Genomic DNA, 23,651 nt, shown 5'->3' on the forward strand with positions numbered 1-23,651 from the left:
AATTCAACGACTTTTTGAATCTTCTTTTCACTTACAATCCGTGTAGGATAACTCTGGTGGATAACTCTGAGCAGCCCGCCATGGTTGCTCAGTGGCTATGGTGTTGCGCTGCTGAGCACGAGGTCGCGGGATCGAATCCCGGCCACGGCGGCCGCATTTCGGTGTGGGCGAAATGCGAAAACACCCGTGTGCTTAGATTTAGGTGCACGTTAAAGAACCCCAGGTGGTCGAAATTTGCGGAGTCCTCCACTACGGCGTGCCTCATAATCAAAAAGTGGTTTTGACATGTAAAACCCCATAATTAAAAAAGAACTCTGGTTGGCGCTTCTCACCTTTCTGTTTTGTCATAAATCTTTGGCTTGGGATAGACAAAGGCAGAAACTACCTCGCCGGCTTCCTTTCTCTATGTTCTACAGAAAAGGGCGAAATAAATAAGCTTTTCTACTTCTTCACTCTCTGTTGGTTTCTCACTCTATTGGAAATATTTTTCCTTCGTGAGGCGCGAGTGATGACTAGTCTGCGCTTTTGTTTGCGCAAGTGCGGCGTCAGGAGGACATGTTACAAGGCTAGTTGGCGCTTGCTTTGGGACTTAAAACAGCGCAACAGCTCAATCCGTGCGAAAGGTCCAATCACAAATGCGTTAGGCATTTGTCATTGGACCTTTTTTTTTGTCACCCTCGATGGGCGTAACACCGAATGCTCCGCAAGCTGCCCCCGCCGTATCGTGTCAGTTGGAGCAAGAGACGCACTGACACAATCGTTGTATGTGTGTGATATTTTTTATTGAAAATAATTCGTCGATTTATGTACAAATGGTTCGGCAGGTAGCACACCTACGGGAACACATTCCCGATGCGTTCTTCTACAGGGCTTGGTGCAAAAAAAATATACAGAGAAAGATTCATGGTAGGGCTTGTTCGGTACAACAGAGCAAGATGATACATACAGGCACGGTATCTCAGGGAATCATAGGTGACATTCTTTCTTCATATATCTACACTCTAATACAATGCTCAAAAATGCGGAACGAACACTTTGATGCCAGGGCTGCGGAGTGAAAACGAGCTGTGCGAGTCACATGACCAGGTCCAACAGAGGGTTTTCAATTCAAATGTAATTGACTGATGGCAGACAAGAAAGCGTTCTATGTTACACATAGCCACATTGCATAATTGATCTGGGTAGATTGCAGCTCACTACCTCGCTTCACCCGAATTTCGAGAGGTGAAAAAAAAATATGGCAACTTCCTCTCAATATCTCAATATTTGACATGTAGGTTGGCACGATAAGCAGGCATTATTTTGTGGCGCTGCCAGAAAGAAGGTCAAAACTTATGACGGGCCGGCTCCCGTAATGAAAACATGTTTTAGCGCAATTTCTTGATAAAGGCCACCGCGTGATTGGCGCCAAAACTAAATACAGCTGAAAGGTGCAGCCCCTTATTGTGGTTACCACAACATTTCGCAACAGTTTAGCGCAGATTCACTCCGAAGCCCTGCTGGTCAACGCTATGCACAGAGACAGGTGCCTACGCAGGCAGACAGTCTGGGAGAAGTTAGCCATCAACGCTGACCCGCTGACTAGCGCTAAGATTGGGGAGAAACATGTATTCGCACCTCTTCTCTTACGAGTCGAGAAGAGGCAAAGATTGTGGTTCCGTGAACACACCTCGGTGGAATTTACAATCGCCAGTGTCTTAACGCGAAACGTCGAGAGAGATAACTCGTTATAGAAAGAGATAGACAGATAGAATGTGAAGATGTAAAGATAAGCACACCTATATCACACCGTCCTCAGATGAGTCGTCGACGAGACTTAAAATGAACCGGATTTCCCGCTCGCCGGCGGGAGCCACGTAGGATCACGACAGTTCATGCTGGGAATCAGAAATCGGGTTTCTTAGTCTTACACTTGGGCTCATGTATGAAAAGAAGCGCTCACAGAAGAAGCAAGACGGTGTTATCAGTGGTACTGCGCAAAAACTTGTTTCGTTCGGTATTTTTCTCGTGTTCTGAAAGAAAAAAAGGTGTCATTCGGGCGTTTCTCTAGTATTGAGATGTTGTAATGTCCAATGTCCTCTCTCTCCCACGCGGATAGCAACTTTTCTAATTTCGCACTATCCTTGACCAAACGGGCGTGTTATAGCCAGTACCGTGAGAAATATGGACACATTGGATGTTAAGACCCTTTCTAGCGCTCTTAAACTCGCAATAACGGAAAAGTTCTCTCAGTAAATGAGGTTGATATATTTTTAGAAGCTGATGAGCACCAAGTTTAATTACCCTTTCTTTCGAGTAGTCGACGTTCCTGAATTCAAATATTCCATAATCACTTGCGCGAAGAAAACGTCAATTACTTTTTTTTTGTTTTGCGTGATCGTCGTAGTCGCGGAAGCGTACCACCTAAGGCGCTTGATACTAATGAGGCTACCGAAAGCAAAGTGCCCTTTTTCGGCGTGTGGATGTGACCACCGCTTTCAGTGTGTACCGCACAGTACAAAGCCGCACTGCAATCCACTGCTGCCAAAGTCATTTTACCCCCTCACAGTACTACTTTAAGGTAATTTGAAAGGCTCAGCAGGCTTTTGTTTGCATTATCCTTTCTGTGTCCATAGTTCCTGCGAGCTAAGTCAATTTTAACCACGAAACACCAACCAGCTCGAAGTGCCAGGTTGTTAAGCTCATTTTCCGCAGTACATGCACCACTGCCTTGCTTCCTCCTGCCGGAGATCCCCCAGCGCTTCTTAGATAAACAACCTGTCTCGTTATCTACGGTTATCACGCCCGAAATGGGGCAGGCTGAGACGCGGGCGAGCGAGTGAGCTAGCGCGCCCACACACACACGCATACACACACACACAAACGCGTACACCAAGAAACAGAAATGTTGAGCCAGTAGATATGGAAACTGCACACGTTTCTCTAGTATAACACAGGGAAACTGTAGCACTCTTTCTCTAACTCATGGGCACATAGTGACCCTCGTGTATATTGTTTACCATTCTTGCTTTTTTTTTTCACACAAACCTCGCTATCACACTCGGACGCGTACTCGAATACACTCTACGTGAAACGTAAATGTGACCGACGCTGTACACAACATTGCAGCCGTTTACGCGACTGACAGAGAGCACGCAACACTCAAAGTCAACGTTTAGTTCTTGACACGACAAGGTTCGTTTAGATACACACACATGCCGCATTCCTCCGACATCTGCGACGAGTAGAATGCCTAAAAGGAGACTACCACCCCCTTTCCATGCACAGTTCAATGCCAGACAGGTTTAGTCTCTCCATATTAGCTTTTTTATAAACGTTTTGTCGTTTACGGAATAATAGAGCAGTCGAGTTGGCGGTGCCATCTTGCCATCTTGTAGTGCAAAGTATAACCAGAGAACACAGCTTTATCAAGCGACCAGCTGACCAGCTTTACTGCTGTAAAGCGCCCGCAGGAACATAAGTGTTGACACATAGCCTTTTTCTGTTTTTCTTTTTTTTTGCTATTTCGGTCACATCAAGAATAGCCATATAACAGACGACATGTTGCTAAAAAATTGGAGGAAAGGGCACAAGATGTCGCAAGCAACGTTGTTACTGTCGTTCAGATTTACAGTGACCCGGCATTCCGTAAATGGCAATACGCCTCACGGAGATGCTAGAATTCTTTACTGTTGCAGTTTACATAATGTCGAAAATGGCATGGCAGCAGTAACCTTAGTAGAGACATGTGGCGCTTTGTTGAGTCCCAACGCGTTTGGAAATGTTTTGTGTCCCACGGGTGTTCCAGACCGAAGGAACAAAAATGGCCACTATAGGTACATCAGTGCGGCTGCCCAAGTGTGTGCACAAGCAGCTAAATAGAAGATGGCGGTCCCTATTACAGTTCTCCATGCTCTTGTCCAACTCAGTGTTGAGGATGGCACCACCAACGGCGTTGCTCACATCTTCGTATCCGATATTTCGTAAATTGTAGCAATTATAGGGGTTGCTTATAATTTTCGATAGCATTGTCTTTTCATTACGTTGTTCGCATCCCTTTACTCAGCTTAAGAAAAGCTTTGAAACTTATTCAGTAGGATTTTCGCCACAATTGCATTCAAGACATGAAAATTTATTGAACAGTGTATGGAGGAGCTTTAGAGGGGACCTAGCTGTTTCACGCTGACACATTTACACCGTTAAGATTATCTCGTAAAAGATAAGTTAGCTGACGTCACCCGATAACCATAAGCTGATGGTTAGCACCAATCTGAAATAGTGCTGTCACTCTGTGTGCAAATCACAGGACCAAATACGTCGATATAGAAGGTCTAAGGTATCATTACAGGAGCAAGTGGCTCGTAAGGACACCTTCTTGGTCGGTCGGATTAGCCAGATTTACGTTCACTTCGCAATTGGTCAGCACGGTTTCTTACTAACAGCTCTAGCGTACAAACTAATTTGTGACAGCAGGCCTAGGTCCTTGGGTGACTTACATATTTCATTGTTCCTCTCAGATAATTCATCGTTCCAAAGTTATTCATTTCTAGCCAGGCGAAGACGTACTCGCGCCAAGCCCAGTTACTTTGTATGTACGCTTTCGCCCCGTCCCTGATTGCTCTCCGTATCGGCAATGAGCTTTCATTTAAGCACCTGTTATCATATCCAGCAGCGTCAGTATGACGGCTGTAACCCTTCATGTCCGCAAACAGCCGCAGCAAATGAGCGTATAGATTTGCTGATATACTCGGGAATTTACATCTGATACTTCGATAGGATAACAATCTCAGCCGGCTACCCGCGAAGGATAAATTCACGACACACAGCATGCCTATTTACAGTATCACCTGCGGGTAACTGACTCGGCCACAATTTGGCGTAGGTATAGCAGCACCTTGATGGTGCTGCTATTGAGTCTCACTTTGGTCTCTAGGGTGAAGGCGGTGGAGATTACAACGGGGATCACAACATGCGGGATGACACTCATGGTGGAACAGGGTTGTTTGGAGACAATTTTAACAGCCTGCCATGTTTATCACCGCGGGCTCTTCGCAACCTGCCGTACCCATGAGCCACAACCAGTAACGCGAAGGAACTAAATGCACCGATAGCCTTAATTGTCTTGTTTATTTACTGTGGTTCTTCTTAGCTGCTCTGGTTCTTGATCCGCAACTACTGGATAATTCTTGCTATTCTGCGTCTGCGCGCATGTCACTCAATAACTAGGACTTTAATTCTACTATATGCTGATTCGGACTGTTCTGCCCACTATCTTGGAACACTCTGAGAACTAAATTGGTCGTCTATCCTACATCTTAACTGCGGGACACTGACTCAGGAGGTTTACGGTAAGGAATTCAGAAATCGAAATTTGCGGTTCCGTTTGTCTTGAATATAAGCACCTAGATTCTTTCATATTTATAATCAGCTATAGCTTAATATTTCTTCAGGAAGACTTTAACCATGCTTTATTGGGTACACTGCCATCGCACAGGTTAAATGCAGCAGCATACTATACAGCCCATTAATTGAAATATTGACGTCAACAGACAAGCAAAGACTACTTGCGACATCTTTATGCGCAACTGCAGAACGGTAATCTAACAGTTAAGCTCTCGGTAAAATGCAACGGCACAACCTTTGTCTGTACTAACGTTCTTGTTTAATAATTCACTTTACTAGTGTTATGAAAGTAACTAACGCAAGCCAGAACAAATTCAAACAGGCTGCGTGAAAAGATTACTTTGTGTTCTTCAAGGGAGCTAGCCACGAGGTCAAGCAGACAGAGACAGCATCTGTGAGGATGCGACAGTGTCACACTCTAATCGGCCTATAATATAGATATTACATCTTCGGAGTGCACGCACTATCTTTCATAACCGGGATTACACCAACGTTCACCTACAAACATCAACAGAGGCCAACTACGAAAACGTGACTAGGCCGCTAAACTCAAACTCTCTCTAAGCAAGAGCGCTGTAAAGGGTGAAGACTTTGTCGCCTGCTCTAAAATATTTGAGCATCCTTTCACTAACTTTTTGGTGTTTTTTTTCATTTTTTTACTGATCTACAAAAATAAGCATTGTATTTTTCGATAAGGTCATCGCGGAGGGTTCAAAGCTAAGATTTCGTCCAACACAGTTCGGCACTTCTATGAAAGCGTTAGACTAAATCTCTATGCTTTCTCGAAAAATGACACGGGGCCAGTGGCGGCTGATGGGAGTCGCCGAGATCAAATAGGGGACCGGATAGGGCCTGCATTCTTAGTGTCTGTACAATCGCATAGTGATAGCGCAAATGCTACTTGCGCATACACAGAGGTTAGTTGGTGTGGGTGTCACACGCATATTGCAACGGCGCACCACCACTAATCGAGTTCTTGCACCTCGTTTAAAGTACATTCAGAAACGTACTAGCCTTTGGCTCTGAAGTTCCTCCCATACCATTTTGTACAAGGCGAACAACACATGGCGGAGAAGTGCACCCATTGTTACAATTGAAAGGAGCGTTGATAGGAACTCAGGTACGCCGATCCTTCCTGCTTAGGAGAGGTTTGGCACAACAGAACGTTGTAGAAAATAAATTGAGCCCTTGACATCTCCATAATACCCGTTTGCAAAATTTGAATGGCTTCGTTTGACTAATTAAGAAATTTTGAATGGGTGGCGCTTAGATATGCTGCGGACAGCTCTTTCAAGTCTGCTTGAAACCTGCGTCGTTTTTGGCGGTTCAAGTCTCCTAGGAGCACGCCAATCTGCAGTAGGGAACAGGGATACATGCTAATAATAGGCCTAAGAAAGCACCATCCGCAATCCTATGCAGTTTCAGTGGAACAACTGCCATACGCTGTGTTGTCGCAATAAATTGAAACGCTAACTGCCGAGAACGACTCGAATGCGTTTTTGCGTTTATGGGTTGGCATTCATTCGTAACAATGGCCTAATTTAGACTCCGAAAGGTACATTTTAGCATATTCTGTGCTTACGAATCAGCTACGGAGGGAACACAAGTTGTAAGTCTGTGTTATCTTGCTCGAGAGGCTTCTTGATCCGTTAATTTTGTGTCCGTGTTTCATTGTATGCTGATGGTCAAGTTTTGTTAAGCACTTTTGCGGAAGCAAACGTTCTCCCCGTTTCATCGTGTCCTAAGAGGCATTCATCGTTCAGGACATTCAAAGGAAAAACGCGCCAAAATACGTTCTAAACTGAGCACACTATTTGTTCATGCTTCCCGTTCCCTGAGGCTGAGTTCTAAACCTTAAACAGTCAAACTTCTCGGTTTTGCCAAGTTCTGGTGACTGCACATCGTAAATAAGAGTTCTAGAAAAGCCCAATGATAACTGTATAACTCTTTTAACTTAAAGGCAACTCTGATTGGTGAACGACTATGTTCCCATAGATGGAAAGTCCCGCTCATCCCTAGTGAGGTTACTTCACAGTTAACCTTTACATATTTTACTAACGTTGAAACTATGTGCATTTTTTATGTGAATGCAGCTTTCAGTAAGACTTCTTTTCATCAATGTCAAAATCGCACAGCATTGCCACACGTATTCACAGCTCATCCCTGCAATTATACAATACAAAATCTCTATCATTGAACAAGTGCCCAAGCAGGAGGAAAGCTTAGCCTAAAGCACTGATTATAATAGATCTCACTATACATAGAAGTCTTCGCCATCACTGTGCAAACAGTTCACCACCGAAATTTAGGCTCCGCGAAACGAAGCTTATAGGATTTGCACCTCACACGAGACACCAGGTGCATGTCACACGTATATCTCGAAATGGTGGGGGAGCACACATAAACCGGCTATTTTGCTGCCCAAGACAAGGTCTTCGGGAGTGATACGCCACGAGGAAGGAGCATCAGCGCCAACCGCAAAACACTTGGCACGCGATATTACATACAGCATACGTGGCTTGATGGTGACGGAGACCATACTGACGCAGCGGCTGGTCATCTCTGGTGAAGGTCTGCCTGTGGCGACGCGAAAAAATCAGTGGCCTGCCATACTTTTCTCAAAGGCCGCGTGGCGTCGCTTGCCGGCACCCAGGAGATGGTGGCTTTTGCGTTGCGACTACAGCGACTTCAGTTGGTCCAGTTCCTCGGTCAGGCTGTCGTCAGCGTAGCGACCGAACCTCGACCTTGTCGCCTTTCCGTGCTGCAAAGAAATCAACAGAACGAGTTGGGCTTAGCATAAATCCTTTTGATGTGCGAATGAATAGCGCGAAACAGACAATAGACCAAAAAAACGACAAGTCTTAGCAATGAATAGCAACGTAACTGGGACCAAAAGGTGACCACACAAGACGAATGCTAGGGAATTGTATATTCGAGAAAAACCCGGTAGCAATTGCGTTTGCCATAGTGGGAGATAAAAGCAAATGAAAAAGGAAGAAAGAGAGAAATAGAGAGCCATAGAGTGAGAGAGAGCAAATAAGGGGAAATGCAGGCAGGTTGCCAAAAAAAATGGTCGATTAAGCCTGCGATGACTGGCTTCGGCAGTTGCAGGCTGGGCTAGCGTTCCATCTTGGTACCGGCCCCATTTTGTTGGTGTTTCTAATTGTATTTTTGTAAAAGCCGTCACTCAGTTACAATGGCAAAAACTTATCACTCAGTCCACTTATACTTTCGTGCGAGATCTCGCTTCCTAAATGAGCGTACAACGTACAATGGCTCCACGGACTTTTTCGAACTATTAACGGTGCCAAATAAAAAGCTTGTAGAAACAAACACTACAAAAACATATCCATCTCAGACTCATCTGCACAAGGTAAGCGATCGAAGCGCCAGCAGAGAACACATAAGGCTAAAGATGCACACCTTCAAGAAAAGACTTATAGCACCGTTAGCCATGAACCTTTTTCACAAAAAGAAAAAAGACTCATAACAAAGAGGTGCGTCATGATTGTTTTCTATTGGGTGACACATATGTGAGAGAGTAGGCAGGCGTTGTGCCCCTTCCGGTGGCAGTTGCCAGCCTGCTCGTCGCTTCCCCTTTCCTGTTAACTGTGCATATGAGTATATGTGTTCAAAACAAATAATAATAATAATAATAATAATAATAATAATATGTGCGACTTTTTCATGATTGCCGTGTGTCGCACATCGTCTATGCCACGCAGGTGGACGTCATAGTCCATGTGCTGTTTTAAACGAGATGTTCGAAATTCTATTTCGCCACAAAGAAAACAGCACACCTTCACATGTTCCCATTGTGCCGTCGCGTGCGCCAACCTCTTTAGCGCGGTGGCACGCCACCACAATCAAATGGTACTTCAACGACCACAGCGACGCTGAAGGCTTAGAAGTCAGCACTCTTGGCTGACGTGCTCGCCTACATTTTTTCCTCGAGATAAATACATGAAAGGAACTCATTGTGGTTCCGACCAGCACCGCCACTTAGATATACTAATATTCAAGCGAAAAAAAGAAGAAAGGGTCGAAATACACGAAGCGGGCCAAATCCCGGCCATTGCCTTCATTACGAGCGCGTGTAGTGGTGAAGCCCAACCCGCCATTGTCTTTCGGCTTCGTTTCATCGCAGCGCAGCACACGCCAAGCTCAGAGTGAAGAACTAAATATCTGCATTCAGGCCAATCCGAGCTCCAGCCCAAGGACCCGCGTCGCGTGCCGCGAGCGACGCAAAATAGCTCAGTCACGGCAGGTGGTCATTTCGCAAACGACCAATGGCAGTGCCTCGTCGGGGTTCCGCACGCGTGCAATATTGATGCGTGGGATCGACGAGTTAGGCTTAGCAACGACGCCGTGGTTCTGCGCTGCGAAATCTCGAGTGCTGCCAAAAATGCTTTGTTGCCGTCCTCTGAATGGAACGATATATATATATATATATATATATATATATATATATATATATATATATATATATATATATATATATATATATATATATATATATATATATATTCGGACGAATGGGTGCTTACCGAGTACGTTGGCAAATGGCACCGCCATTAGGCCTAGCGCTGCCGATTGCGAAACAAAGGTACTCCGCCATTTGTTGTTGACAGTTCTACGCATACAGTGTTATTGTCCATCGCCGCGACAACCTAATGGCGAGGAATAAATGGCTGGACGCGTGCATTACGCCCTGCTACCCGAATAGACACAGCGATGTCGAATACTATATGCATGCGAGCTGCACGAATCCTTTTGATACGTGAAATAATAGATGGAAGTAGACAAAAGGACGACATGTCTCAGTTTTCTCCGTTGCAATCTTTGTCTTCCGTGCGCTGGCGTTTCGTCGAAACTGCATTACCAATACCGCAATCCAAAGCTTTCAACTTATGCGAAGTCGTTTTTGACACATCGTTCTTTGAGTGCATAATGGTACCGCGCTAGACCAATAAAACGAGACAAGATTTCGCAGTGAAGTTCCTGTACCTATTGGACAACTTTATTTTCGCAGACTAATCTGGACGCATGCTGTGAAACAGTCGCAGGAAGTGAGACACTATGCCAAGGCCACGAGATTTCCTTTAGAAAACTCTTGGGTCGTCAGCTATTTTTTTAGAACCGCGTTCAAAGAGCTGTACGAAGACGCATGGAAGAGGCGACAGTCTCGCCACCGCTGTCTATTTTCCACGCGGCATTGGCAATGTCCGCCTCGTCGTTCCGAGATTACTGCGCTCAACCGGTCTATCTTTAGTCTCCACTCTTTCCAACTGCGGCGCTGCCAAAGATAGACGCGCCGCGCCGAATATCGAGCGACGGAGCAGACGATAGAAAAGGAAAAGGCCCGTCTCCGGGCGGCAAGAAAAAGAAGTAAATAAAGCGAGCGGTTGCCTTTTTTAGTTCCACCGGAGCAAACTAATGCGCACATCGAAGCGCAGCTCGCGACTATCTTTCGCAGACGCCATTCCGGCGCAGCCTTCTCTTCAATCAGAGACAAGCTTTTGCTCGCACAGAATTGCCAAAATGGCCTTTTTTGCCAGCGTACAAAAAGAAAAAGAAAGAAAAAGACAAGCAGGAGCCTTCGTACCGGCGCTGCAACCGAAAGAAGGAGGAAGTCATATTTTTGCTCGACGGGCCTGGTTTGAACGTCGATTCATCGCCTAACGCTGGCGAGAGACTCTTCCTGCGCGCGTGAACAATGCGACGCTATTTAGAGGCGAGACGTCTCGGAACGGAGTGGCCCTTTGTAGTCATCGCCATCATCTTGAAGCGCCCTCTCGATGCGAATCGAACGCATCCGAGAAGACGCAGAAGAATAAATGAACGCCAGCAGAACGCCATCGCGTAGCGATCACGACGGCAAAAAGAAACAGAAGCGAGGAGCTCAGCGTAGCAAGGTTTCCTCAACCGCTTTGTTGAATAAGAGGTGAAGAGGGAGGTCGCGGCAATCGCGGGATGTTGTCTCCTGGTGCGCGTCTTATATCAGCATCGAAACACGCTAGTGGTTTGCAGCTCCGCTCTGTCAGTCGGATGACAGTGCGCGTTTACAGAAAGAAAGAAATAAAGAAAGAAAGAAAGAAGTAGGAGGCGGTGGTGATGTACGCAGTTTGCGGAGACACGAGAGTAACGTTTATTCCTGCATCGTTGCCTCCCACGAAGGGCGGTACTACGCGACGCGACGCGTTCCCAAAAATAGCTTCGGCACGTCGATATCCCGGAGAGCGGGAAGGGGCCAGAGGGTTGGGTGGAGACGGGTGGCTAGCTCACGCTGGTCTCCAAACGTCGGGACAACACCGCTCGACAACCGGAGAGGGTAAGAAAAACGCGAAACGTAATCATCCCTTGTTAAGCTGTCATAGAACATGAATTTTTAAAAAAAGCCGCACGCGAACTCTAAAACGGGGCTTTTCTTTTACAAGGTTCCCGCATTTTGCCACCCTTCCTCTCTTCTTCTGCAAGCCTCCCGTCTTTCCAACAAACTTCCTTGGCAGGAGGGAGGGGGGAGGGCGAGGGGGGAGGGGCGAAGGGGGGAGGGGTCGGCCTGACGTCCATTGAACATTAGCGAGCGTACGACCTTCCACAGAAAAGAAGGAACTGCTCGTATTCGCTTTCAGGGACACGGGATGCGGAGGAGAGCAGACGACGCAGAAACCATGAATGGAGCCGCCTCCTGATTGGCCGGCGCTGCCGTGACGCATGGTGCTGACGCACGAAGCCGGCGACCCTGACGTCACGCCCGCGGCGGCTCCCGCTGACTGCCATGATCGCTTCCTCTGAAGACCTTTCCTTCCCCTCCCTACCCACCCAATCCCCAAATACGTAGACGGCCCCCTTTTCGTGGGTGTCTCGCCGTAGGAAAGGGTCGAAGCTTCGCTCTCCGCCTTACCCCGACCGGAGCGGTCGGACTTCTTTTTGGGCAGCCCACCCACGCTCCCGTCGCCCACGCTTTGTCCCAGCGCTGCGAACGGTGGCTTCGCTCGCAGTGATGTGGATACATACGAACTTAGGAAAGGTCGTCCTCACGGGCTAGAAACACCAACTGTTTCGACACTTTAGATACACCTCCACTTCATAAGCTGCCCCGTCGATATTTTTTGTATCCGTGAGAGTGTTAATAAGGAAGACGTAAAGCCAGTTTTAGCTGCGGCCAAGACGTGGGAGTAGTTCACACAGAGCTTTTCCCTTTCACTTTTTCCTTTTTTAGGAGACCATGAATGGCCACTATTCTTATTTTACACTTCTAGGGAAGAAAAAACGTACGGCGTGATAAATTGCCCATAATAGAGGTGTGGAAGAGTGGCCGGGGTGGGCTCCGGTTCTTGCATCGCTTTTCTTTGCCGCTTCACATGACTGATTCGAGCTTGGCACTTTGTAAGCGAAATAGAGTTGCTAACGAAAGGTTTCGTGCCAGGACGGGACCGCGAGGCTTCTTTCTTACCGGAGCCTTCGGCTCCTGTGATGACATTGCTGATTCCGTAACGCAGCACGCAAGGAGAGTTGCTAACCCTCATCGCACAAGAACACTGTAACCCACACGCGCACTACAAAGCAATGATAGGCCCATAATTTATCTGTCGCAATAAAAAACTGCTAAACATCCTATAGGTTTCGTCTGGCACTGAGCTTGGAAAAGTTCTTAGCCATCTAGTGAGCGTTTGCCTGCAGAGGGTACTTTGCCACTAGGTTAGGCTTATTGAGGTGAAGAAAACATAGAAACGCAAGTAAACAGCTGATACGCGGTATTTGTGTGGCCTTTACAAGACCCGGCGAAATCAGACCCTTTGAAAAGCAAAGCTTCGGTAGAAAAGGGGAATCAAGGCTACAACTCCATAACGAGCTGCGTAATTAAGACTGACTTGAGTGGAGCGCACGGACCGGGTTCCAGTACTGTAATATAAGAAAATCGTGTTTTATTACAAGACGCAAACTGAGCAACTGACGCAATATCATCGCTGGTTTTAACGCCGTGTCGGTTATTTATTTCAGAGCTTAATTTCCGTGAGAAGCGTGTGCAGCTGGAAAGTGTCAACATGACAAACTTTCGCCTCATGCGTGGATCTAGCCGCAAGTATTTCTGTGCTTTCCTATTGTACGCATACCCTAAAAACGTGTGTACATGAGCGATTTAGCGGGGAATGCTGCTTCTGTATTTGTTCCAGGCGTGAGAAAGTTTATGGCGCTTACAGATTCAAAAACCAAATGCTCAGTTATTCTCACAACACAACAGCAACTGATTAACCTTTCACACGTAGGGGTTCATGTTAAATTTTCTCACATACTTCATATATTATTTCTATTAAAAACATTTCTCTCTAATGTTATATCTGTAAATTGTGTATACATACAAACGTTGTTCATGCAATACAACGTAACCGCAGATGATAAAGAGAGCCCTCCACACTGCAGTTAACTTAAAGGTGTTGATGATGGTGGTGTTGGTAGTGGTGGTGATTGTGATCGCTAAACTAAAAAGGGTCTCACCGCGGCAGCTGCTCCAGCTTTGGCTTCTCCGCGCCAGAACGTTGGCCTTCTGCTCTCGGCTGTGCCCACGGGTCGGAACATGGCGTACTCCTTCTGCCCGCCTTCCTGACTGACCGGAGACGGACGTGCACCCGCTGACGATGCCGACGGGGAAGAGTCCGTCGGCTGCGGAACCGGAGGTGACGTCACCGACGACGAGGGCGCGTGCTCAGACGCAGCGGCTCCTTTGTCGCGGGGCGCCGTCAGTACCGCCACGTTAGGCCTAGCGGTGGTGCTCGTCGCCCGCCCGCCAGCGGACGCTACCGTGTACTTCTTTGCCGTCTCGGACCTCTTCTCGGCGTCCCTCGCGACGAAGACGCCGGCTTCCGACTTCTTGCTCAAGTAGTTGGCGAGGAGATCCTTGAAGACGGCCGCTTCCTGCAGTTCTTGTTGCTGTTCCAGCTGCGCCTGCTGCCGCTGCTGCTGTTCTGACTGTGCTTGGGCCTCGTACCAGTCGTAGCCGAAGTTGGGAGACGCGCCAGGCGGGAGCTGGATGCCCGTCGCGCTGGAGTCGTACTCGTCGGCGTAGTCGTCGTACTGCGGAGCGACCGGAGGCACGACCACGGATGAACCCGCTCCTCCGTAGGCGTCCACTCCACCGGTCCATGGAGACGGTAGGAATTGACCCCAGTCTGGGGAGGACGCTGGGGCGCCAAGGTTCATGTCGCCTCGGAGCAGCGCGTAGTAGTTGGGATCCGAGTGGCCGTACTGTCCTTCCGAATAGGAGGCTGCGTTCCTCTGCAGACGGCCGTAGACGGGGCTCGAGGGATACGACGAGACGCTTGCGGCCAGGGCGCACAAAATGGCGCCGACGAAGGCCAAGATGGCGTCAGCGGATGACAGCATGGTGGCCCTACGACGTAGACCTGTGATCGTGGGAGGAGAGGGAAGAGAACGAGATCAGTTACTGCGGCAAAATAAGGATGCCTTGAAGTCAATGTAAATTGCTCGCTAAACAAGAAGGTAGTGTAGCGTTCGTTACAATATACACGTGTACAGCCCGACTTGACCTTGAAGTACCAGCACACACTCGACAAAAGCAAAGTAACAATAAACGAAATAAGTTCACGCGCACCAGCCAGTCCATGCGTACACGCCGTGCGTATAAGCAGAAAAAAAATAGAAATCAGAACGTGCGATACGCGCTGAATGCTTCGCTAAGATACATAATCATTCTAGAAGTAATATCACCAGCTTTCTTTCTTTTTTCCGCCTATCTGCAAATATTCAAAAACAGATTGTCAAGTAGAGCCGTATGGAGATCTCGACAGGAAGAAAATTGCGAGCGCAAATTACGTAAAATGCGCAGTAATTAATCAGCAGGGATTGATTGAAGCGACAGCAGGTTCCGGTTCAGTGCACGCGTACACCCATTAGTCAAGGTTCATTAAGGAACTGCCAATAGCTATTCCGCAAGCTGTTTACATTATTTTTGTCACGCACTTGCGGAGAGGCCCGAGACCCAAGCACTACGAAGCAGCTTGCCGCCTTCACGACTTCCAAGGCAATTATTAGAAAAGCAGTTCGCCTTCTACCAGCTGTGTAAGCGGTCCATGCTTGTAGGAGCTTGCTAAGGACAGTTTTTCTTAAACCGAAAACAGTACTTATTTACTGGAAGCTCATCGCCGGCGTTAATGGGGAACATAGGTGCTCACGAAGGTATCCGCTTCTGTTATCTTTTCAAGCGACAAGACTGCATCGCAGCAGCGTCATTTCGCATTCAAGGAAACCAAGATAAAGACAACTATTTTACGCGTAATAGCCACCAGCGATGCTGCTACGCTCCAATGCCTCCTTTGTCATTTTATTATCAGTGAGTTTCATAGAAAAGTGGCCATGAAAAATATCGCAGTGGAGAAACGCGAGCTGTTTGCAGCATCACGCTCTGTTTGATAATGCATCGAAAATCGCGTAACACCGGCACCGCCTCTCCACTATGGTAGTGTGCGATGCAGTACTATAGATCGGAATTATGCGAATTCATAGCTGCCCTGTCATGCGGGTGTGCTCCGGCATAAGGCGTCAAAGGCTTTTGAGGGACCGTTTAATGCTTTCGAGGTGAGACAATAGCTCGGCATCGTTCAACTTGATAGCATTTTATGGCTGCTGTGATGGGGAGACTAGGCGCTTGTCAAGTGCTACGCTCGTAGACGAAATGTCCTTCCCAACTTAGATAAACGAAAGTGAGCATGGACATTTACGATCTGCGTAACATTTTTTCTTTATTTGGACGTTCTGCGGTAAATAACATTTTGTCTACTACGAATGAAACACAATTTTTTTTATTCTTGTTTATTCGCTGAAGTTGTTCCGGCATAGCGATACTGTTCCTGTGGCCTTATGGGAATATGGTTCTTTAAAAGCCGTTTTTTCGGCACTCAACGGAATGTAGACGTTAAATAATTCCGTTACACTACAGCAAGTCTATGGGCTGTCATTTCTTCTTAAGAACTTGTCTAGCCAAATGCATGGTCAGTTCGGGCTGCGGTATATTTTGTTTGTTTGTTTGTTTGTTTGTTTGCTTGTTTGTTCGTTTGTTTTTTTGTTTGTTTGTTTGTTTGTTTGTTTGTTTGTTTGTTTGTTTGTTTGTTTGTTTGTTTGCTTGTTCGTTTGTTTGTTTGTTTGTTTGTTTGTTTGTTTGTTTGTTTGTTTGTTTGTTTGTTTGTTTGTTTGTTTGTTTGTTTGTTTGTTTGTTTGTTTGTTTGTTTGTTTGTTTGTTTGTTTGTTTGTTTGTTTGTTTGTTTGTTTGTTTGTTTGTTTGTTTGTTTGTCACGCGCATTATATTGAGGAAAAAATTATGCTAAATAACACGTTCCATCCGTTCTATCCAGTTGCGGCAGGAATGACTCACCAATGACTTCCCTTCCTGCGTAGTGTGCAGGTATATGACCTCGTCACTTACAATACGTATGACGCCGGTATGCTGCACGCAGCATGTCGTCAACCGCGTACAATGCAAAGACCCAGGCACACGATCAAGCAAAAAAAAAAAAAAAACTTGGCGAGAGCTTTTCAGCGAGTGCTCAACAAGTATCCCCTGACTAGAAATATTGTTGCGGACGGGCGTTGAACGCAGACGCCGACAACGGACACTCGCAACAAAAGAAACATTGTATATTCTTGAAAAAAAAAACAGCACCAAGCAGAACGTGCTACGGAAGAATAACAAGAAAAAAAAAGGGCGCAACGCTGCGGGCCGCCGCAAAGTTCACGTCCTCGACGCTGATTGGTCTGCGAGCGCGAAGCGTTGCCAGGGCAACGGCCATGCCCGGATAACAGGGTTTCCTGGGCGCATTCGGGACGCGGACGGGAATTTTAAAGCTGTGCGCCGGCGTCGAGGAAACGCCGCCGTGATAAATGATCCCGGAATAAGCATGCCTCCACAGACAGCATGTCTGAGGTGAAATCCTTCGGCATTTAGGCGTAATTGTATATTATCAAAGCGACAGCCCAAATGTTATAAGGTTGAAAGAATTGTCCCAAAACAACAAATCCTCGAAGAAGCAAAGTCTGGCTGAACACAGACTACAGTCCGATGACATGTTACTTTTGCAGGCTAAAAGTGAATTGATTGCTTTGACAACGTATTGTAATAATTTTATTTGTAGCCGGTACTGAAACGTTCGTGCTATCAAAGAAAGACAGGCTGTTGGCGTGAGTCCTTGGAATGCGTAAATACATGATATTCCATTAAGTTTCCCGCTTTTCCCCATTTTCGTGCATGCCGCACTTCTGCTGAACAACCAACTGCGTCAGCAAATGCGTCGAAATTGATATATCTTTCATTATCAATTTAATTAGGCCATGGCTACACGTCTGATGCGGCGAAATAAAAAAAATGCAGATTTTTTTTTTTTGAAAAGTGCCTTTTTGAAGCAATTCTGCGATGGTAAACATGAACAGGCGGCTAAATGATCGAGTAGCGTTCTAATAAGTATACTAAAGTCTCTACACTACCTTCATTTACCAAGTTATTCGTTGAACCGATTGACTTTCAAATCATCCTTATACATAAGCGTTCGTTGATACTCGGTGTCTATTTCAGCACAGAGATCGCAAGCGAATCAAAACTCGCACAAAGAAACAAGTTTGCAGCCTTGGTGGGGCCCGGCGTCTGGCCGCGACGGTGAAAGGTCATCACACGCGGATCAAGCCGCCATGTTACCGAAGCCAGAGTTTCGTAACAATCAATTTCCGCGCGCAATATAAAGACTTCGACATGCGTTCGTACGCACTCACTGCAGCATCCTACGTCAACGTGTGCGGTCATCGAAGCAATATAAATTTACTGAAAATAAAAAGTTGCCTTAAGTTCTGCGAAGAAAGAAAGGTGGTACGTTTTAGCGTCGGCAATAAACGGACAGATTTGTTTCGCGTTGAGCATCTCACACTTCTTTTGCCGCATTGTGTTCTTATTGCATTTTCAGAGATGCCAGCTGCTGGGTACATGGTTGCGTTTATAATGTTTATGTGAAAATTTATAATCGCAGTGAACGATCATGGTCAGTAACTGTTATTCCTGTATCTCTCCTCTTTGTCGTCAAATTCGTGCAACGAACGTTTGTACTTTTCACTTCGCGTTTCTTGTACACGACAATTGACACACTTGTTGACACACTTGTTAGCTTTTCTTTAAGGCAACGGACTACTACACCTCCCGTCCTACGAGTAACACAATAGTGCAAATGTTTCTCACTGTAACGTCAAAAGAGCTTTACTGTGAAATGATAAATGGGCAGGCGTATCATTAAGCTCTGGCACTCAGCCCGGCAGTCCGCGGTTTCAAATAAACATTTTTTTTTTCGCGAACTTCACCGACGTCTGCCACAAAATACCTGTTGCACCTTCTGAGGTCCCGCTTATGTTGATCACTCGCTTACGCTTACCAGTTATAATTCACTCTAGGACAAAGAAGTACCATCTACAGACAAAATAAAACACAGTTCAGAAGAAAGCACACATTATATGTTCGCCCTTTTTACGTCGCTTCCAACATACATAAAAAAACACCAAGAGCTCATTCGAAGCATCAGGCATAGTTTCGAATACGCTAATTGAGGGATTGGGGCTGCATTAACTATATCTATAGGCTCGATGAAAACAATCAAAGCGAGGTAATATATTTAATTCAGCGCAAAATAACAAGATGTGTATACTTTCTGCGTGTTTTTACGGAGCAGGAACGCGTCATTTTTCAATCGCTAAACTTAGCTTTCGGTATCACACAAGAAAAAAAAAGGAATATTATCTAAAGAATTCACACAAACTCATCTGGGGGTTGTCGAAGTACGCGTAAGCATTGTGGCACGTGCTCATCTCCACGCAGCCTGGTGTCATTATCAGTGTTATGAAACTTGATCTGACCAGTGTGAACCTTTATCAACACCTATCGGCTATCAACTTTACCAGACTCCAAGCATTATCAACCCTTATCCGTCAGTGTCAACCTTATCACAATAGGTACGATCTTTATGAGCCCTCATCTGTCCTTATCGATGTTATCGGACACTACCCGACGCTTATCAACTCTTATCGGTGTTATCAACCTATCAGACTTGATCCGTCTCTTATCAACCTTTATTGGTGCTTATTAACCCCATCAAAATTGATCTAACAATTATGAGCCCTTATCGATCTTTAGCACCTTATCCACACACGTCGAACCACTATCAACCGAGATGAGACCCACATAACGCCTCATCGCTCCTTACCACCCTTATCAATTCAATGGCTGCTTATCTGCTGGCGGTGCGCGACGTGAAGCGCATTTCTTTATAGCGATTCGTCTTACGTAACAGACGGACGGACGAATGGGTTTCCCCGTTTGGTAGTCATAGAAATGCTTACCGATTTAAAAAGGTACTTGACACTCACCGAATAAACTCGCCTCGGAAATCGCAGAGCCGATGGTCAGCGAGGTAGAGATGTGCCACCGAGCACCACACGGCAAACCGAAAACCACGCACTGATCGCGTTCGCGTTCAGAGGAAGAGAGGAACAGTTCCCGCCCCGACGAACCGGCGGACCACGATCAGACGATCCAACAAGCAAGCAGCGACGCTCTTCAAGTGGCCCCGGCGCAGCGGGAACTTAAATACCGCCGGCCCGAAATGTCACGCGCGCGGTGCACCCCGGGAACGAGCTGTGCCAGGATCCTCGGCATGAACGGTGGCGTACGCGCACGCTTTGCAGAGAGGAGGACGCCGCGTCCCTCTCATTCCCTCCTCCCCAAACTTTCCCGACGTGCGCCTTTCTTCCTTTTCCCCCCAGACACCAAGCGGACGCTCTTCCCTCTTTTTCCCCGACGACTCCGGGAGATGCAATTCCCTTCTTCCTCGTTTCTACCCCAGCGAGTCTACCTCAGATTTCCCCGGCGCGCCTTTCCCGACCCTTTCCCATTTTCCCCAGCCTTTGCCCTTCCTTCCCTGTGGTCTCTCGCGCAGCGACCGCTCTTCCTCCCCATTTCCTCCCCCTTTTTCTCTTCCTCTCGCTTCTCCTCGCCCGTGACGTCACTCGCGGCGCGTCGCCGCGCCGCGACCAATCGAAGCCCGCCATCGCGGTGGCGCTGCGAGCGATCGAACGACGCAAGGTGGCGGTGCCAGCTTGCAGGCCAGGCCGGCGCGGCTATTTTTGGAAACGGGACCGAGCGGCGTTTTGCGCACCCCGTAGGAACTGCGCCGAGCGCGTGGGCATCAGTTGGCTGGCACACAGAGGGAGACAGAGCGAGAGGGGCGGACGAGACGCGGGAAACAGACAAAAGAAAACACCGATGCGCACGTCCCCGTATCACCGTACCGCGGAGAGCTGTTTATGTTTCGAACGGCTGGAGGTTGCTGCTTGAACGCCCACAACGCCATTTGTGCCTCCAATTTCGTCTCCGACACGAAAAATTTTAAAAAATAGAACAATGCACAATTGGCAGGTCTCAGCGACGGAAAGTTGCGACAACTTGCGCCATCCGGGTGGCCGAGCGGAGAGTACCAATTTTCTGGGGCTATTTCGGCCTGAGGGATGACGAGCGAGCGAGCTAGATTTTCTTATTGCCGACGAGAATGCTTCTCTACACTCCTGGGAGCGTTGCGTGATCCGTGTCAAATCCGACTGCAACCGTAATGTGGACGCCTCGCTGCAATATGGTTTAGTTTTGCAGAAGAAAAGTCGTCCTTCCGTTCTTACTCATATAGCGGAGTTATTTTTAGGCTTCATTTGTCCCCAACTCCGGATGGGCGAGTGTTTTCTTTTTTTTTTTCTTCAATCGTCTTCCTTTCTGTACACGTTCATTAAAATGTCTCGGTTGAAAGACAATTCAAAGAGTAGTCGTTCCACGCGCTCTCTGTCAATCGATTTTGCGATCCCCGAATATTTTTTTTCTGAGTCATTCTTTTTCTTTTTCATTCGTCTCAAAACATTTCATCAAATATTGAGGGGATGAACGTCGTGTCTTGTTTGCGAGCTAATAACAGCGCGACATCATCGCCTTCCCATTCGAGCATCTGAGAGTGTAACAGACCGATATAACAAGAAGCTCATCATAGCGAAGGAACATCTCGGACATTCCTAGATCACTACGGCAAGGATATGACAATTTAGTTAGTTAGTTAGTTAGTTAGTTAGCTAGCTAGCTAGCTAGTTAGTTAGTTAGTTAGTTAGTTAGTTAGTTAGTTAGTTAGTTTAGTTAGTTAGTTAGTTAGTTAGTTAGTTAGTTAGTTAGTTAGTTAGTTAGTTAGTTAGATAGTTAGTTAGTTAGTTAGTTAGTTAATTAGTTAATTAGTTAGTTAGTTAGTTAGTTAGTTAGTTAGTTAGTTAGTTAGTTAGTTAGTTAGTTAGTTAGTTAGTTAGTTAGTTAGTTAGTTAGTTAGTTAGTTAGTTAGTTAGTTAGTTACAGCGCATCACATACCAACAACCATGGAATCACTCCAGAATAACACAATACTTTCCCACCGTCTGATACTGCATAGTAGTATTAGATTTGAATTCGGGAAAGTACAATTTAACAAATAAAAAATCAACAAATATACTACGTGCTTCTAGAAGTATTCTTGCCCAAGTAAAATGCTTTATGGTGTTTAACATCAACAAGCGATAGTTGTACTATGGCAGACACGTCAATGTAAGGCTCCGCATTCTTATGTACTGTAACGACTTTTAACATTCCTGTCACAATGATTTATTTTGGGGCGCCCAGACTGGAAACGTTTTTAGAATTATACTGCAAATTTCTTTCCGCAATGCACCGGAGATGTTCTTTTTTTAATTTTTCGACAGGGTCAGTGTTCGCGATACATACTGGAGGCGTAACCACAGGATTAATTTTATAGCAAAATTATTATGTCACAATTCTGCACCAAACCAAACCGACACAGTTTTTAAAGCACTCATTATGTCGCAATCTGTTTCGCTCCTCCCATGCCTACCACCCGAAAGGCTTTTTACGTAAAGTCTTTTTTTTCTCTTATTCGTAAGATAACATGTTGGATAGCGTTTTAGGTCCGAAAGTCAAGGTTCGGCTGTGAAGCTTGCTTTATAGTGAGATTGGGGCTGGGGGCAAGGAAGGCATCGATGCTGCCACAATACAGCCCGCCGACTTGTCTTCTGAGGACTAAACCGCAGCATACTCTGATACTCCCTACACTCCCTAGCAGTAGCCACGTTAACACCGCACAACTGCTTCAAATGCTCTTATTTTACAAGAACAATAGTTGATTGGAATACACTTGCTGATGAAGTCGTTACACAATATTCTTTATCCCGTATTCAGGCGCACCTGCATTCATGATTCAACCGCACATAGTTTATTTCCTCCTTTTTTCATGCATTGTGTCCTTCTGCCATGCTGAATTCAAGCGTCGGCATGATTGCTTGATGTGCATGTTTGTATGAACGTACTTGTACATTCCCACCCCTCTAAGATATTGTAAAAGATCGCAGTATCTATGTATAAAATAAATAAATAAATAATACTCCGCTGCTAGTCTTCACAGGTGCCGCATCGAAGACATACATTCCGAATTCTTGTAATTTACGCTGGTAACATCCTCACGAGTCGCTTTTTCGAGTTGGTGTATGTACCACTTCCGGTGGAAACAAAAACCACGTGACCCCCAATGTTGACCTTGCCAGCGGCCGAAATGTCCATGCAGCTTGCGTCAGCGGTGGCTCGCTGTGGTCATATGAGTGGCTTTGCCCCCTTCGGGACGACAGCGTAGATATAGAAACTGACGTCGGAGCAGGTCGACCATGTTGACCTCCCCAACTTCCAGACCAATTTCCGGACCGTTCGTTGCTCGATCGGCGGGCGCCTGCTCGATTACAACGAGAAGCGAGCACGCGGGCGAGGCGCGGAGCTGGTTGCGTCTCTCTGCACGCTCAACTCCGACTCGATCAGGATGCCGCGGCAGCAAGGTGGTGGTAACAACTTTATTGAGATTCTGCTCAGTTATGTTCTGGCAGGCCCGAGTCCTAGGACGGCCCCTCACGAGGAGCGACCCTTTCGGCCCAAGCAACGAGGGCTTTTTGTACTTTTTCATCCGGCGTTCTGAGCAGCTCTTCCCACGCCTGTTGTGAGGGAGCTGGCAGGAGCGACCTGGGAGGGGGTAAGCCCTCGCACCCCCAAAGAATGTGATTTCGGGCAGCCAATGTAAGAAAAAAAAAAACGAGTGGAATTACGATTACGTTGCGCTGAGTTTTACACTGGCTTTACTTAATGCTTTCTCAACGCTTTACAATGCTCA

General features: G+C 46.6%; 1 protein-coding gene across 1 annotated transcript; it reads right to left on the reverse strand.

Moving 5' to 3' along the window:
• Positions 1 to 783: 783 nt before the first annotated feature.
• Positions 784 to 19,966, reverse strand: LOC139050380 (uncharacterized). Its single transcript, XM_070526641.1, has 3 exons — positions 19,795 to 19,966; positions 13,882 to 14,786; positions 784 to 8,143 (listed from the first exon to the last, which is right to left on the reverse strand). Exons 2-3 carry the CDS (start codon positions 14,764 to 14,766, stop codon positions 8,060 to 8,062), a joined length of 969 nt encoding a protein of 322 aa, XP_070382742.1. The 5' UTR covers positions 14,767 to 14,786; positions 19,795 to 19,966; the 3' UTR covers positions 784 to 8,059.
• Between the last annotated feature and the right edge of the window lie 3,685 nt (positions 19,967 to 23,651).

Source organism: Dermacentor albipictus, chromosome 10 (genome assembly GCF_038994185.2).
Source record: "Dermacentor albipictus isolate Rhodes 1998 colony chromosome 10, USDA_Dalb.pri_finalv2, whole genome shotgun sequence".
Lineage (NCBI taxonomy): Eukaryota > Metazoa > Arthropoda > Arachnida > Ixodida > Ixodidae > Dermacentor > Dermacentor albipictus.

Excerpts from the sequence above, each read along its gene's own strand:
- LOC139050380 (XM_070526641.1), bottom strand. The coding sequence starts at position 14,766 with ATGCTGTCATCCGCTGACGCCATCTTGGCCTTCGTCGGCGCCATTTTG. Across the intron at positions 8,144-13,881 it reads AAGCTGGAGCAGCTGCCGCG|CACGGAAAGGCGACAAGGTC; the intron begins GTGAGACCCTTT and ends ATTTCTTTGCAG.